This window comes from Staurois parvus, unplaced genomic scaffold, assembly GCF_062004578.1.
Source record: "Staurois parvus isolate SC_StPar_1 unplaced genomic scaffold, SC_StPar_1.0 ptg000002l, whole genome shotgun sequence".
Classification (NCBI taxonomy): Eukaryota; Metazoa; Chordata; class Amphibia; order Anura; family Ranidae; genus Staurois; species Staurois parvus.
This window is the reverse complement of record NW_028317798.1, coordinates 205,803-218,074: the sequence shown is the minus strand read 5'-3', so window position 1 is coordinate 218,074 and position 12,272 is coordinate 205,803. Positions and strand designations below refer to the sequence as shown.

The 12,272-nt window shown below is 39.9% G+C and overlaps 1 protein-coding gene across 1 annotated transcript in view; it reads right to left on the bottom strand.

Annotated features, from left to right (window-relative positions):
• Positions 1 to 12,272, bottom strand: part of NR6A1 (nuclear receptor subfamily 6 group A member 1) — a 111,559-nt gene that overhangs the window by 23,953 nt on the left and 75,334 nt on the right. The window contains exon 8 of the mRNA XM_089659074.1: positions 6,337 to 6,591. Within this exon, the coding sequence (XP_089515200.1) occupies positions 6,337 to 6,591 (255 nt within the window). The remainder of the gene's footprint in view (positions 1 to 6,336; positions 6,592 to 12,272) is intronic.

Sequence of the window (12,272 nt, the reverse complement as noted above, 5' to 3'; positions counted from 1 at the left end):
AGTCACTGCACATACTGAGAATCAAGTCGTTGCACGTACTGAGAATCAAGTCGCTGCACGTACTGAGAATCAAGTCACTGCACGTACCGAGAATCAAGTCACTGCATGTACCGAGAATCAAGTCACTGCATGTACCGAGAATCAAGTCACTGCATGTACCGAGAATCAAGTCACTGCATGTACCGAGAATCAAGTCACTGCATGTACTGAGAATCAAGTCACTGCATGTACTGAGAATCAAGTCGTTGTCTGTACTGAGAATCAAGTCACTACATGTACTGAGAATCAAGTCACTGCATGTACTGAGAATCAAGTCACTGCATGTACTGAGAATCAAGTCACTGCATGTACTGAGAATAAAGTCGTTGCCTGTACTGAGAATCAAGTCACTACATGTACTGAGAATCAAGTCACTGCATGTACCGAGAATCAAGTCACTGCATGTACAGAGAATCAAGTCACTGCATGTACCGAGAATCAAGTCACTGCATGTACCGAGAATCAAGTCACTGCATGTACTGAGAATCAAGTCACTGCATATACTGAGAATCAAGTCGTTGCCTGTACTGAGAATCAAGTTACTACATGTACTGAGAATCAAGTCACTGCATGTTCTGAGAATCAAGTCACTGCATGTACTGAGAATCAAGTCACTGCATGTACTGAGAATCAAGTCACTGCATGTACTGAGAATCAAGTCACTGCATGTACTGAGAATCAAGTCACTGCATGTACTGAGAATCAAGTCACTGCATGTACTGAGAATCAAGTCACTGCATGTACTGAGAATCAAGTCGTTGCCTGTACTGAGAATCAAGTCACTGCATGTACTGAGAATCAAGTCGTTGCCTGTACTGAGAATCAAGTCACTGCATGTACTGAGAATCAAGTCGTTGCCTGTCCTAAGAATCAAGTCACTGCACGTACTGAGAATCAAGTCACTGCATGTACTTAGGATTAAAGTGAATTTATAGACAAAACTCATTTTGTTTGATAAAGTTGTAAATGATTAGAAATTGTGTCTGGTTATATTGCTCTCGGTGTTTCTGTGTAGATTCCTCTTTTTGTTCTAGTGATCACTATCACAGACATGGAAAGTGATGGTGATTCCAAAATTTTGCAATTGACACCATAACAAATGACAGCAAAAGAATAGGCATAAGAATAAATTGACTGGCTTGTTTCTATGCAAAACATAAAAAAAAAAGAAAAAAGTTAAAATAAAGAAACCGTATAATAAAATACAAAAGTAAATGGGACAATGGCTCCATTTTTAGGGGTGAAAAGGTGAACTTCCAATTTAGGCTACTTTCACACTGAGTTTTTGCATTTAAAAAAGCCACTGAAAAGCTCAAGAAAAATGCTTCCCTATGTATGTGAATGTACATCTATGTACTAGGCGTTGTGTTTGAGGTGTACAAAATTCCTGCTTGCAGGATCTTTGGGGCATGTTTGGGGAATTAAAAAAATGGCCCCAAAAATGCCTCTTCCCATTGAAATCAATGGAAAACACCTGAAAATCTGCCAAAAAGTGCCTCTGAGAAGCGTTTTTGGTACGATTTTTAAGTCACGTGTCCTTTAAAAATACTCAGAAAGTGCAGCAAAAATGCCTATGTGTTTTTTCGGTGGATCTGTTTGAAAGCAGCTTTAGCTTGGTGCTTTCGTCTGCATTTCCTGTAAATAAAATTTTTTTTTTCATTCTTGCTCTGAGCACACAGATGACCGGAATTAACAAATCATAGACTTAGATAACCGTTTTTGAAAAAAAGGGAGAATTCACAGCAGAGCAAACCTTTCCTAAAGTAAGAATTTTGGTGCCACCAATCAATGGAGGTGTTCCCCAAGGAATTATGAGATGGAGGAGTAGAAGAGGAGTCTGAAATAACGAGCTTCAGATAACTACTTGGCATGCAAGCTTGTTAGTGGCTTTCTGGAGCTGGCTAGAGGCTGGTGCAGCTGTGCGTGAACACAAAACCAACCTTAAATCACGGCGTAATCTGGCGCCCGATAAGAGGCTGATTATGAAAAACACACATCATAAATCAGTTTCCATATTACATACTCAGAAAAACAGATAAGAGTAGATTTAGTGACAGGCTGGTACTTCTAATACAAAAACCCCTTGCTCATTTCTGTTAATTTATGCCACAATGGTCGAAGATCACTGTAGTAAAGTCATATTACAGAAATGTGATAGCTGAACCTTAGGGCAATGGTTGAGGTAACATCAAGGGTAATATGGCGTGACTGGCTTTTGAGTATCTGCTATCCTATGAATTCTGTTATGTTTTGTAACTTCAGGCATAGCACATTTTTTGTAATAAAAGGCTGTAGTTTAATCAGACTTCCATTCAACAATACAGCCATATGCCAAAGTCAAACAGAGGGTTACAATCAGAGTAAGTCTGTAAGGAGATTCATTTCTGCTACCGATAGCTGCAGTCAGTTAAAAGAAGTTTAAAAACATTCATGAATAACACCCCAATTACCAAAAAACCCCACAACCCCCCGCCCCCCCAAAAAAACAAAAACAAAAAACAAACCAACTAAAGTGGTAGTAAAGTCCCCACTAGAATGAAAAATATATATCTGCAAATATATATATATGTGTCGCGCTCCAAAGTATACATATAAACTTATATATAAGTGATCATATGAATATTCACGTGAGAAAATAAAAAGTGCCTCAAACCAGTGCACCTTGTGATATTATTACAAAAATAATATTAATCCAAAACTCATAAATAGTCCTCTTTATGCTCTTATATCTTTTCAGTGACAAAATAAGGTGATTCGTGCCACACTCCCCGTGCTCTATAGATAGGTGTGCGCTCACCTCCTTAATTAGCCAAAAAAGGCTAAAAACACTTTTTGTCCTTATCAGGACAGGGTAGGGATCTTCACATTAAATACGTGTTTCCATCCATGCTGTTGATTGCCTTATTTCTGCCACCAGAGGTCTCCCTTATTCCTCCTTCCACATAATAGCCTCAATGGATAGGTAGAAATGATATGGATGGTGTATCTTCCTCTCAATGAACCATGTAAAAGAGAGCTACAATAGTGCCTTATCCTTTGTGAGGTTCAATCTTTTATTATTAGAATACAGTCACCACTCACATTTTGCAGTGTCCACTAGATCAGTGTTCAGCTGGTACATGCCCCAGATCCTGTGGTTGTGAATGCCACTCGTCCACCGCGGCGTCGTGACGCCAGAGCCCCTCCCCTAAGTCCCCACTGTTTACTTGTACCTCCAGGTAAGCCTAAACGAAGGCTTACCTATAGGTACAGTAAATATCTCCTGAACATGCACCACTGAGGAGATATTTACTATAGTAGCAGCCGGTGACGTCACACTGCAATCTCAATGGATGGCAAGCAACGCATATTAGCACATTATGCTATTATCCTACAGGGGACCATTTTTCTGGAGGTGGTTTTTTTTGTGGTTTACTACCGCTTTAACCAATTCAAGTCCAGACACTTTCACCCCTTTCCAGTCCAGGCCAATTTTCGTCTTTCAGCACTATCACACTTCGAATGACAATTGTGCGGTCATGCAACAGTATACCCAAATGAAATGTTTTGCATTTTTCTGAGACAGATAAAACTTTTGGTGGTATTTATTTACCATTGGGATCTGGGATTTAATTTTTTTGGTATATAAATAAAAAAGACCAAAAATTTGGGAAAAAAAAGTGGCGGCCGGCAAAATGCTGTAGATTTCCGGGTGGACGCCATATGGCGTGCTCCCGGGCATGCGCAGTTTTCGCACTTGCAGAGCCGCGATCTGTCACCGGCCGTGTACCTCGGACACGGCCGATGACAGATGTGAGTACCGACCCCCGTTGCTGGTACCATGTGACCTGCTGTGACCAATCACAGCAGGTCACATGACAGTTGTATACAATGGATGGCTTCATTCATGCCATCCATTGTATACTACTGCCTAGCTGTGAATGGTCACAGCGATCACATGCACATGTCATGTGATTAGCTGTGGCCAAATCACAGCTAAGCACAAAAAAAAAACAAAAGCCTGAATAAATCGATGTCATTCAGGTAAATGCTTGCTTATAGCAAAGTAATTCTTTGCTATAAGAAAATTGTGTAAAAAAAAAAAAATACTGATCTCTTCCCCAAAGATGGTAACATTCTATGGTAACATTGTACTACCATAGACATAGTGAAATATTAAAAAAAAAATCTTAAAAAAAAGAAACAAAATGTAATAAAAAATAAAAATATATATATATATTTTTTTTCATACTGTCACCAGTCAGTGTCTCTGATCACCGCCATGCCAGTTATATAATGACGCTGTACTGCACTGGTGACAGTATGTAAAAAAAAAAAAATAGTGAAAATTTTTTTTTAAATTCTTTCATTTTCTGAAAAATAACAAAAAAAATACAACTTCAAAAAACTCGCCATGTCTCTTATGAAGCACGTCGGACTGTCTACTTTGCAAAAAGGGGTCATTTGGGGGATATCTGTACTGTTCTGACATTCTTGGACCTCAAGAAATTAGATTGGCTGTCAGTACTTCAGGATTGATCAATATTCAGATCTATACCATAGTTTGTGAACTCCATAACTTTCCTACAAACTAAAAAATACATTCTAATTTGGGGTATTTTCACCAAAGACATGTAGCAGAATACAGCTTGGCCTAAATTTATGAAGAACAATTATTTATTTGCAAACTTTTATAACAGAAACAAAGAAAAACGTGTTTTTATTTTTCAAAATTTTCGGTCTTTTTTTGTTAATTTAGCAAAAAATAAAAACCCTGGCGGTGATTAAATACCACCAAAAGAAAGCTCTAGTTGTGTGAAGAAAATTATAAAATTTTAGTTTGGATACAGTGTTGTATGACCGTGCAATTGTCAAAGTGTGAGAGCGCTGAAACCTGAAAAATGGCCTGGGAGGGAAGGGGGTAAAAGTGCCCGGTATGGAAATGGTTAAAATTTTGCAAACAAATAATCTTTCTTCATAAATCTTGGCCAAAATATATTCAGCTATCTTTCTGGTAAAAAAAACAAAACCAAATCAGTTTATATAAAAAAATTATAATTTTTCAATTTTTCTTTTTACTTTTTTTATATTATTATTTATGTATTTATTTTTTACATACTGTCACCCTAGCAGTACAGTGTCACCATAGTGGGGGGGTGAAGCTTTTTTTTTTTTTTTTACACTGATTGCTTTTACACCCATAAAGGCTGTGAAAGCAATAATTTCTCTTTCTCTCTGGCTGCATTCCTGCAGCCATTGAGAAATACTGTGAGATCTGTGATTGGTCACAGCTTGTCACATGGTACAAGGCTGTTGTGAATAGCCTTGTATCATGTGACCTCTGTGATCATTCACAGAATTCACAAGTAATAAACCAGTAAAACCGCTGAATGCTGTATTTTAGTCCATCCAGTAAAGAGACTGAAATTGCTCTGCCATGCAGCACAGTGCTGTCTGAAAGGGCAGATGACCTGATTTTATTTTTCTGCTGCCATTCAGTACAGCCCCATAGGCCAATTACCGGCAGAAATCAGACATACAGTAGCAAGCAGCCAACATTCGGCCTTGTCCTGTCCGACAGAAGCCGATCTCATGACCAGCTTCTGTTGAACCAACATACTGGAAAACCAGCAGCCAATTGGCATCAGATCAGCACTCCCAGCCAATGGCTGCAAGCACTGATTGGTGTGTTCTGGTGGGGGGGATCCCCCGTCAGAACAAAATATCACAGTGGGGACATTGCATAGTTAGTACAGAGATCTCCTTGTAAGCTCCTCAGTTTGTTTTTTGTTTTTTTTTTCATTCAGGCCTCCGGGTCGAACGGAAAAAAAATAAGTTTGCATGTGTACCAGGCATTACACTAAGTGCCGGTCATAGCGGTGCGACTTGTCATGCATCTTGATAGTTTCAGATTCCATGGCAAGTCGCAGCCTATTGTCTGCAATTGAAGCGGTCATATTGGTGCAATTCCAACTTAGTTGGAAACGAGTCGAAACGATTTTGAAAGTAGGGCATGCACTACGTTTGCAACTTCAGGTGCGACTTACATAGACATCTGTGTCCTGCAAGTCGCATATGACATCCGACTTTGAAATCATGTGACTTCACTGGAAGTCACGTTTGCAAAGTTGGATTGGTGTGACCGAAGACTTAATACCAAGCCAAATTCACTCTTTGCATTAAAAGCAAAAAATGAATTTGATGCAATACATGAATACAAAGCAGCATTAATATGAGTGTTTTATATCTGCCCAGACAGCGTTTTGTTTGTTACCATATACAGGCACATTTTACCAGTGATATCCTTTGGTAACTAACCTATGAAGCTCTGCTTCTGAAGGTGAGTATTTAGAGGTGACGTCAGCTAGATCCCCGAAGACCTGCTTGTTGTAAGTGATCAGCGAAGACAGAAGTATTAACTCTTGCCACGTTGTACTCAAGAGGCATGTGTAATCTTTAATAGTAAGGTCACAAAAAAATGGCAGCTTCTTCACCCATGCAATCTGGCGGAACAGGAGCTCGTCTGCAAGCCGACACAGAAGAGCAAATAGCTCAGACTGTGTTACCTTGTACCTGTATAAGAGAAAGGCAAAGATGTGTGAAGATGGGAGGGCTATAATCACAACAGCATATAAAGGCATAACCACTTGTTACATTGTTTATCACTGGAAACATATTTTTCATTATGCTCTCTTTTAAAACCTTATATGATTGTTTCATTGGCCTTGATGCCTTGCTCAAGGAACATGCTAGTTCTGGTCCCCTGTAAGTGGTTTCTGCTTTTAAGGGGACTATAAAAAAAGGTCACAGTTTAAAGGCAAACCGCAACATACTACAGCAATACTCTGAAGTTATATATGGAAGTCCCGACCCCCATCAGCCCTATTCTTGCTGTTTACTATGATCAGCAGATTGAGGTCTGACCACTCAAACAAAAGTATATGAAGCCCCATTCTGTTTATAAATGGGCAGCACAGAGGCTAAATGGTTACCACTTCCACCTGGCAGTACTAGGATCATTGGTTCGAATCTGAAACAAGGCAACAACTGCCTGGAGTTTGCATGTTCTCCCTGTGCCTGCGTGGGTTTCTTCTGGGTACTCCAGTTTCCTCCCACACTCCAAAGACATGCTGGTAGGTTAATTGGCTCATGTCTAAATTGGCCCTAGTATGTATGAATGCGAGTTAGGGCCCTTAAATTGTACGTCCCTTGAGGGCAGGGACTGATGTGAATGTACAATATATATGTAAAGCGCTGTGTAAATTGACAGCGATATAGAAGTACCTATAATAAATAAAATAATAAATATATATTCATACATATACTACAGTACCAGGTTTCACCAGCAGAAGGCATCACACATTCATTCTTACTGCAATAAAACGGACAGGCAATAGGCATGCAAAAATTAAAGCCCATTAAAAGAATGTCTTCTTGTCCAATTCTGCATTTACATGGATTGGTTAAAAGGATACATTCACCTTTGGCAACTTCCCCCTGATTAAGCTCTGAGGAGTGGAGTGAAATGCGTTAGCAGCATGGCCTGGCGGGAGCCCAGGCTGAGACTGCCATTCATTCAATTACCAGTGGGTCTGCATAGATGAGCGGCTTCATGAGATCCATCCTTTGCTTAACACTTGCTTGGAGCTAAGACGAGCTGCTTCCCTGCCTGCACTCATAGTGGTGGACATAGGATTGCTTTCCCTTGTATCCTGAGCAGCACACATTTTCCATTACTGGTTCACCTTTGCGAACAAGTTACCTCTTCCACCCGTTCTAGCTCTTACAGTTGCTCCTCGCCCCTACACCTTGTGACAGCGGGACAGGGATCTTCTCCCCACGCCCGCTGCCCACACAACCGCGTCATTCATTCACAGAGTTCTGTGAATGCGTGAACTACTGACAGCCTTTGCGACGGACGGCTTGTAGTTCTCAATGAACTACCAGGGCTTGTAATTCATGGATTCCTCCTGTCATTGTGTAACTGCCTATGAGCAGACTGCTTACACTGATTGTCTGCAGGAGCCCTGCATTCCACCTGCAATCTGCTGATCTAGCTGCTTTCTAGGCTTCTACAAAAAAAAAAAAAAAATAGTAAATGCACATTTTTTTACCTGCAAAAAATTATTTTCAAAGGTGACTAACTCCATCTTTTAGAGCATGCTACAAACACATTTAGGGTGTAATATGTAACATGGTTGTAAGTGACCAACCCCCACTTCCCTCTGACAGCAGGCAGGGTGCTCTTTTCCCATGGTGGCTGTTTTTTTTTTTTTATTTTGCGCAGATGTGCTTATATCCACCCACACAGCCGCCTCATTCCTTCACCAAGATCTGTGAATAAATGAACTACGCAATGGCAGACAGACTTGTAGTTCTTAATAGAACACAAGTACAGTGATCACCATACTCATATCACAACATATCTAAAAAAAAAGAAGGGACAGGGCCATGTTTACCACAATGTAGCATCCCGTCTTCTTTTACCAAAACTCTGTAAACATCTATGTACTGAGGAGACCAGTTGCTGAAGTTTTGGGAGAGAAATGCAGTCCCATTCTTGCCTGATATAGTATTCTAATTGCTCAACAGTTCAGGGTCTTTGCCGTATTTTTCATTTCAAGAAGCACAAAATATTTGAATTGGTGAAAGGTCTGGACTGTAGACAGGCCAGTTAAGCACCCGGACTCTTCTACTACGAAGCTGTGTCATAGATGCAGTATGCAATTTAGCATTGTCCTGCTGAAATATGCAAGGTCTTCCCTGATAAACACATTTGGATGGGAGCATATGCTGCTCTAAAACCTGAATATATCTTTCAACATTGATGGTGTCTTTCCAGATGTACAAACTACCCATTCCATACTCACTAATTCTCCCCCATACCATCACAGATGCAGACTTTTGAACCGAGAGCTGATAGCAAGCCAGAAGGTCCCTCTCCTCTTTAGTCTGGAGGACATGGCACCCATGGTTGCCAAAAAAGAATGACATAGTTTGATTTGGCTGACTACAAAACAGTTTCCACTTTGCAACAGACCATTTTAGATGAGCTTTAACTCAGCAAAGATGGCGGTGTTTCAGATATGACTTATACTTTGCATAATAAGAGTTTAACCACTTGCCTACAGGGCACTTATATCCCATTCCTGCCCAGGCCAATTTTCAGCTTTCAGTGCTGTCGCACTTTGAATGACAATTGCGCGGTCATGCAACACTGTACCCATATGAAATTTTTATAATTTTTTTTCACATAAGCTTTTGTTTTGGTGGTACTTAATCACCACTGGGTGTTTTATTTTTTGTGCTATAAACAAAAAAAAAAGAGCAAAAAAGTTTCTTTGTTTCTATTATAAAATTATGCAAACAGTTAATTTTTCTCATTCACTGATGTGCGTTGGTGAGGCTGTATAGATAGACAGAACTGATGGGCACCGATAGGCGGCACTGATGAGGTGGCATGGATAGGGAGCACTGATGGGAACTGATAGGTGGCATTGATAGGCGGCACTGATGAGCTGGCACTGATGATGCTGCACTGATAGGTGGCACTGATGGGGGGCACTGGCGGCACTGACTGGCAGCACTACTGGGCACAGGTGGGTAGCACTGATGGGCACAGATGGATAGCACTGATGGGTACAGGTGGATAGCAATGATGGGCACTGATCATCAGTGTCCTGATAATCAGTGTTGATCCCTTCGCTGACAATTGCCGGTTCTCGGCAGTACTTTCCTCATGATGTGACAGCGTGAGGGAAATGCAGCCAATAACCGGCAACTGTATTTACCCGGTGATCTGCTGTGTCATTAAACACAGCTGATCACATGGTAAAAGACCGCTGTGATTTGCCTTTTACTGTATCGCGTGATCAGCTGTGTCCATAGGACACCGTGATCACCGCAGGGGGTGTGTTCCGGGAGGACGTCCATGGACACCCTCCCAGAACCAGACAACTGCGTTGTAGCCATCTTTCGGCTATAGCGCGGTTGGAAAGTGGTTAAACTTTAATTTTTGGATGGCACGGTGAACTGTGTTCACAGACAGTGATTTTTGGAAGTATTTCTGAGCCCATGCAGTATGGTCCATCACAGAATCATGCCAGTTTTTAATGCAGTGCCGTCTGAAGGCCAGAAGATTTCTCCAGATTCTGAGAATGTTATGATATTATGTACTGTAGATGATGATATATTTAACCTCTTTGCATTTTTATGTTGGGGAACATTATTCTAAAATTGACCAACAATGTTTAGATGTGGCTTTTCACAGATTGGTGAACCTCTGCCCACTTTTACTTCTGAGACACTCTGACCCTCTAAGATGCTCTTTTTATACTCATGTTACTGACCTGTTGCCAGTGAACCTAATTAGTTGCAAAATGTTCTTCCAGCTCTTTCTTGTTAGTACCACTGCCAGCTTTTTGTTACCTTTACTAACTTTTTTGGTACGCATTGTTGCCATGAAATTCAAAATTACCCTTTTTTTTCTTAAAATAGTACATTTTCTCAGGTTAAACATTTGATAAGGTTTCGGGTTTCTATTTTGAATAAAATATAGGTTTGTGAGATTTGCAAATCATTGCATTGTTTGCATGTAGATTTTACACAGCATCCCAACATTTCTGGAACTGTGGTTTGTATTCTTTTTTTGCAAAAGGAGGATGGAATTAACCTTTCAGCAGGCACATGTGTGTATAATATTACTATTATTTATTCACTTAAGAACCTTTTCTATAACAGTAAATTCTAAATACCATTCAATCTATTTTGGATCTACACAATATACTGTACAATACGAGTCTGAAAGTAATCCATTAAGCTTTAAAGTGGTTGAACACCCTCACATATACTCAGTGCAGTGACTAACATCAGATGATACACAATAACTAAACAAATCTTCCTACATAAGTTGTACCTGTTTATATGTTGCCATCAGTCCTCTACAGAACTGCAGAACTCAGTGAGGTCAGCTCTGAGCCCTGACTGGAGGAAAGGGACACACCCCCTTCATAAAGTACACAGAGAACATGCAAAGCAAGTGAGTATGCTTTAAGGACATATTAAACAATGGCGTTCACCAGTGCATTCAAGTGGGCAACAAATATAAAAGAACAAAAAGTTAACTGGCCAAATACTAATGTAAAAAGGCATATTAACAGTAAAAAAAAACGGTCTTTAATAAATGTAACACAGAAGAATCATCATCATATCGGCAGTCCAAAACTATAAAGAGTGTAATAAGAAATGCAAGAGTGCAATCAGGGCAGATAAAATCGATTACGAAAGACACATTGCTGAGGAGAGTTAAAAAAAAAAAAAGTCCCCTTTTTTTTTTCAAATATATTAATAGTAAAAAGGCAAGGTCAGAGTATATTGGCTCCAAGAAAAAATGATCAAGGGAAGTTGACCGGGAGAATGCATTTAATTTTAAGGTCAGCTTATGGACTGGAATGGCACCAGCAGATTGGCAAATACAAATGTTATGCCAATATTAAAAAAAGGCCAAGGAACAGTGGATATAAAAAGTCTACACACCCCTGTTAAAATGTCAGGTTTCTGTGATGTAAAAAAAATGAGACAAAGATAAATCTTTTCAGAACGTTTTCCACCTTTAATGTAACCTATAAACTGTACAACTCAATTGAAATTACAAACTGAAATCTTTTAGGGGGGGGGGGGAGAGTAAACATAAAAAACTAAAATAATGTGGTTACATAAGTGTGCACACCCTCTTACAACTGGGGATGTAGCTATGTTCAGAATTAAGCAATCACATTCAAAATCATGTTAAATAGGAGTCAGTACACACCTGACACCATTTAAAGTGCCTCTGATTAACCACAAATAAAGTTCAGCTCTTCTAGTAGGTCTTTACTGACATTTTCTTTGTCGCATTCTACAGTAAAAGTCATGGTCCGCAGAGAGCTTCCAAAGAATCAGAGGGATCTCATTATTAAAAGGTATCAGTCAGGAGAAGAGTACAAAAGAATTTCCAAGGCAAACTGGTCTGGGAGGCTGCCAAGAGGCCTACAGCAACATTAAAGAAGCTTCAGGAATATCTGGCAAGTACTGGCTGTGTGGTACATGTGACAATCTCCCATATTCTTCATAAGTCTGGGTTATAGGGTAGAGTGGTGAGACAGAAGCCTTTTCTTACAAAGAAAAACATCCAAGTCCGGCAAAATTTTGCAAAAACACATCTGAAGTCTCTCAAAAGCATGTGGGAAAATGTGTTATTGTCTGATGAAACCAAG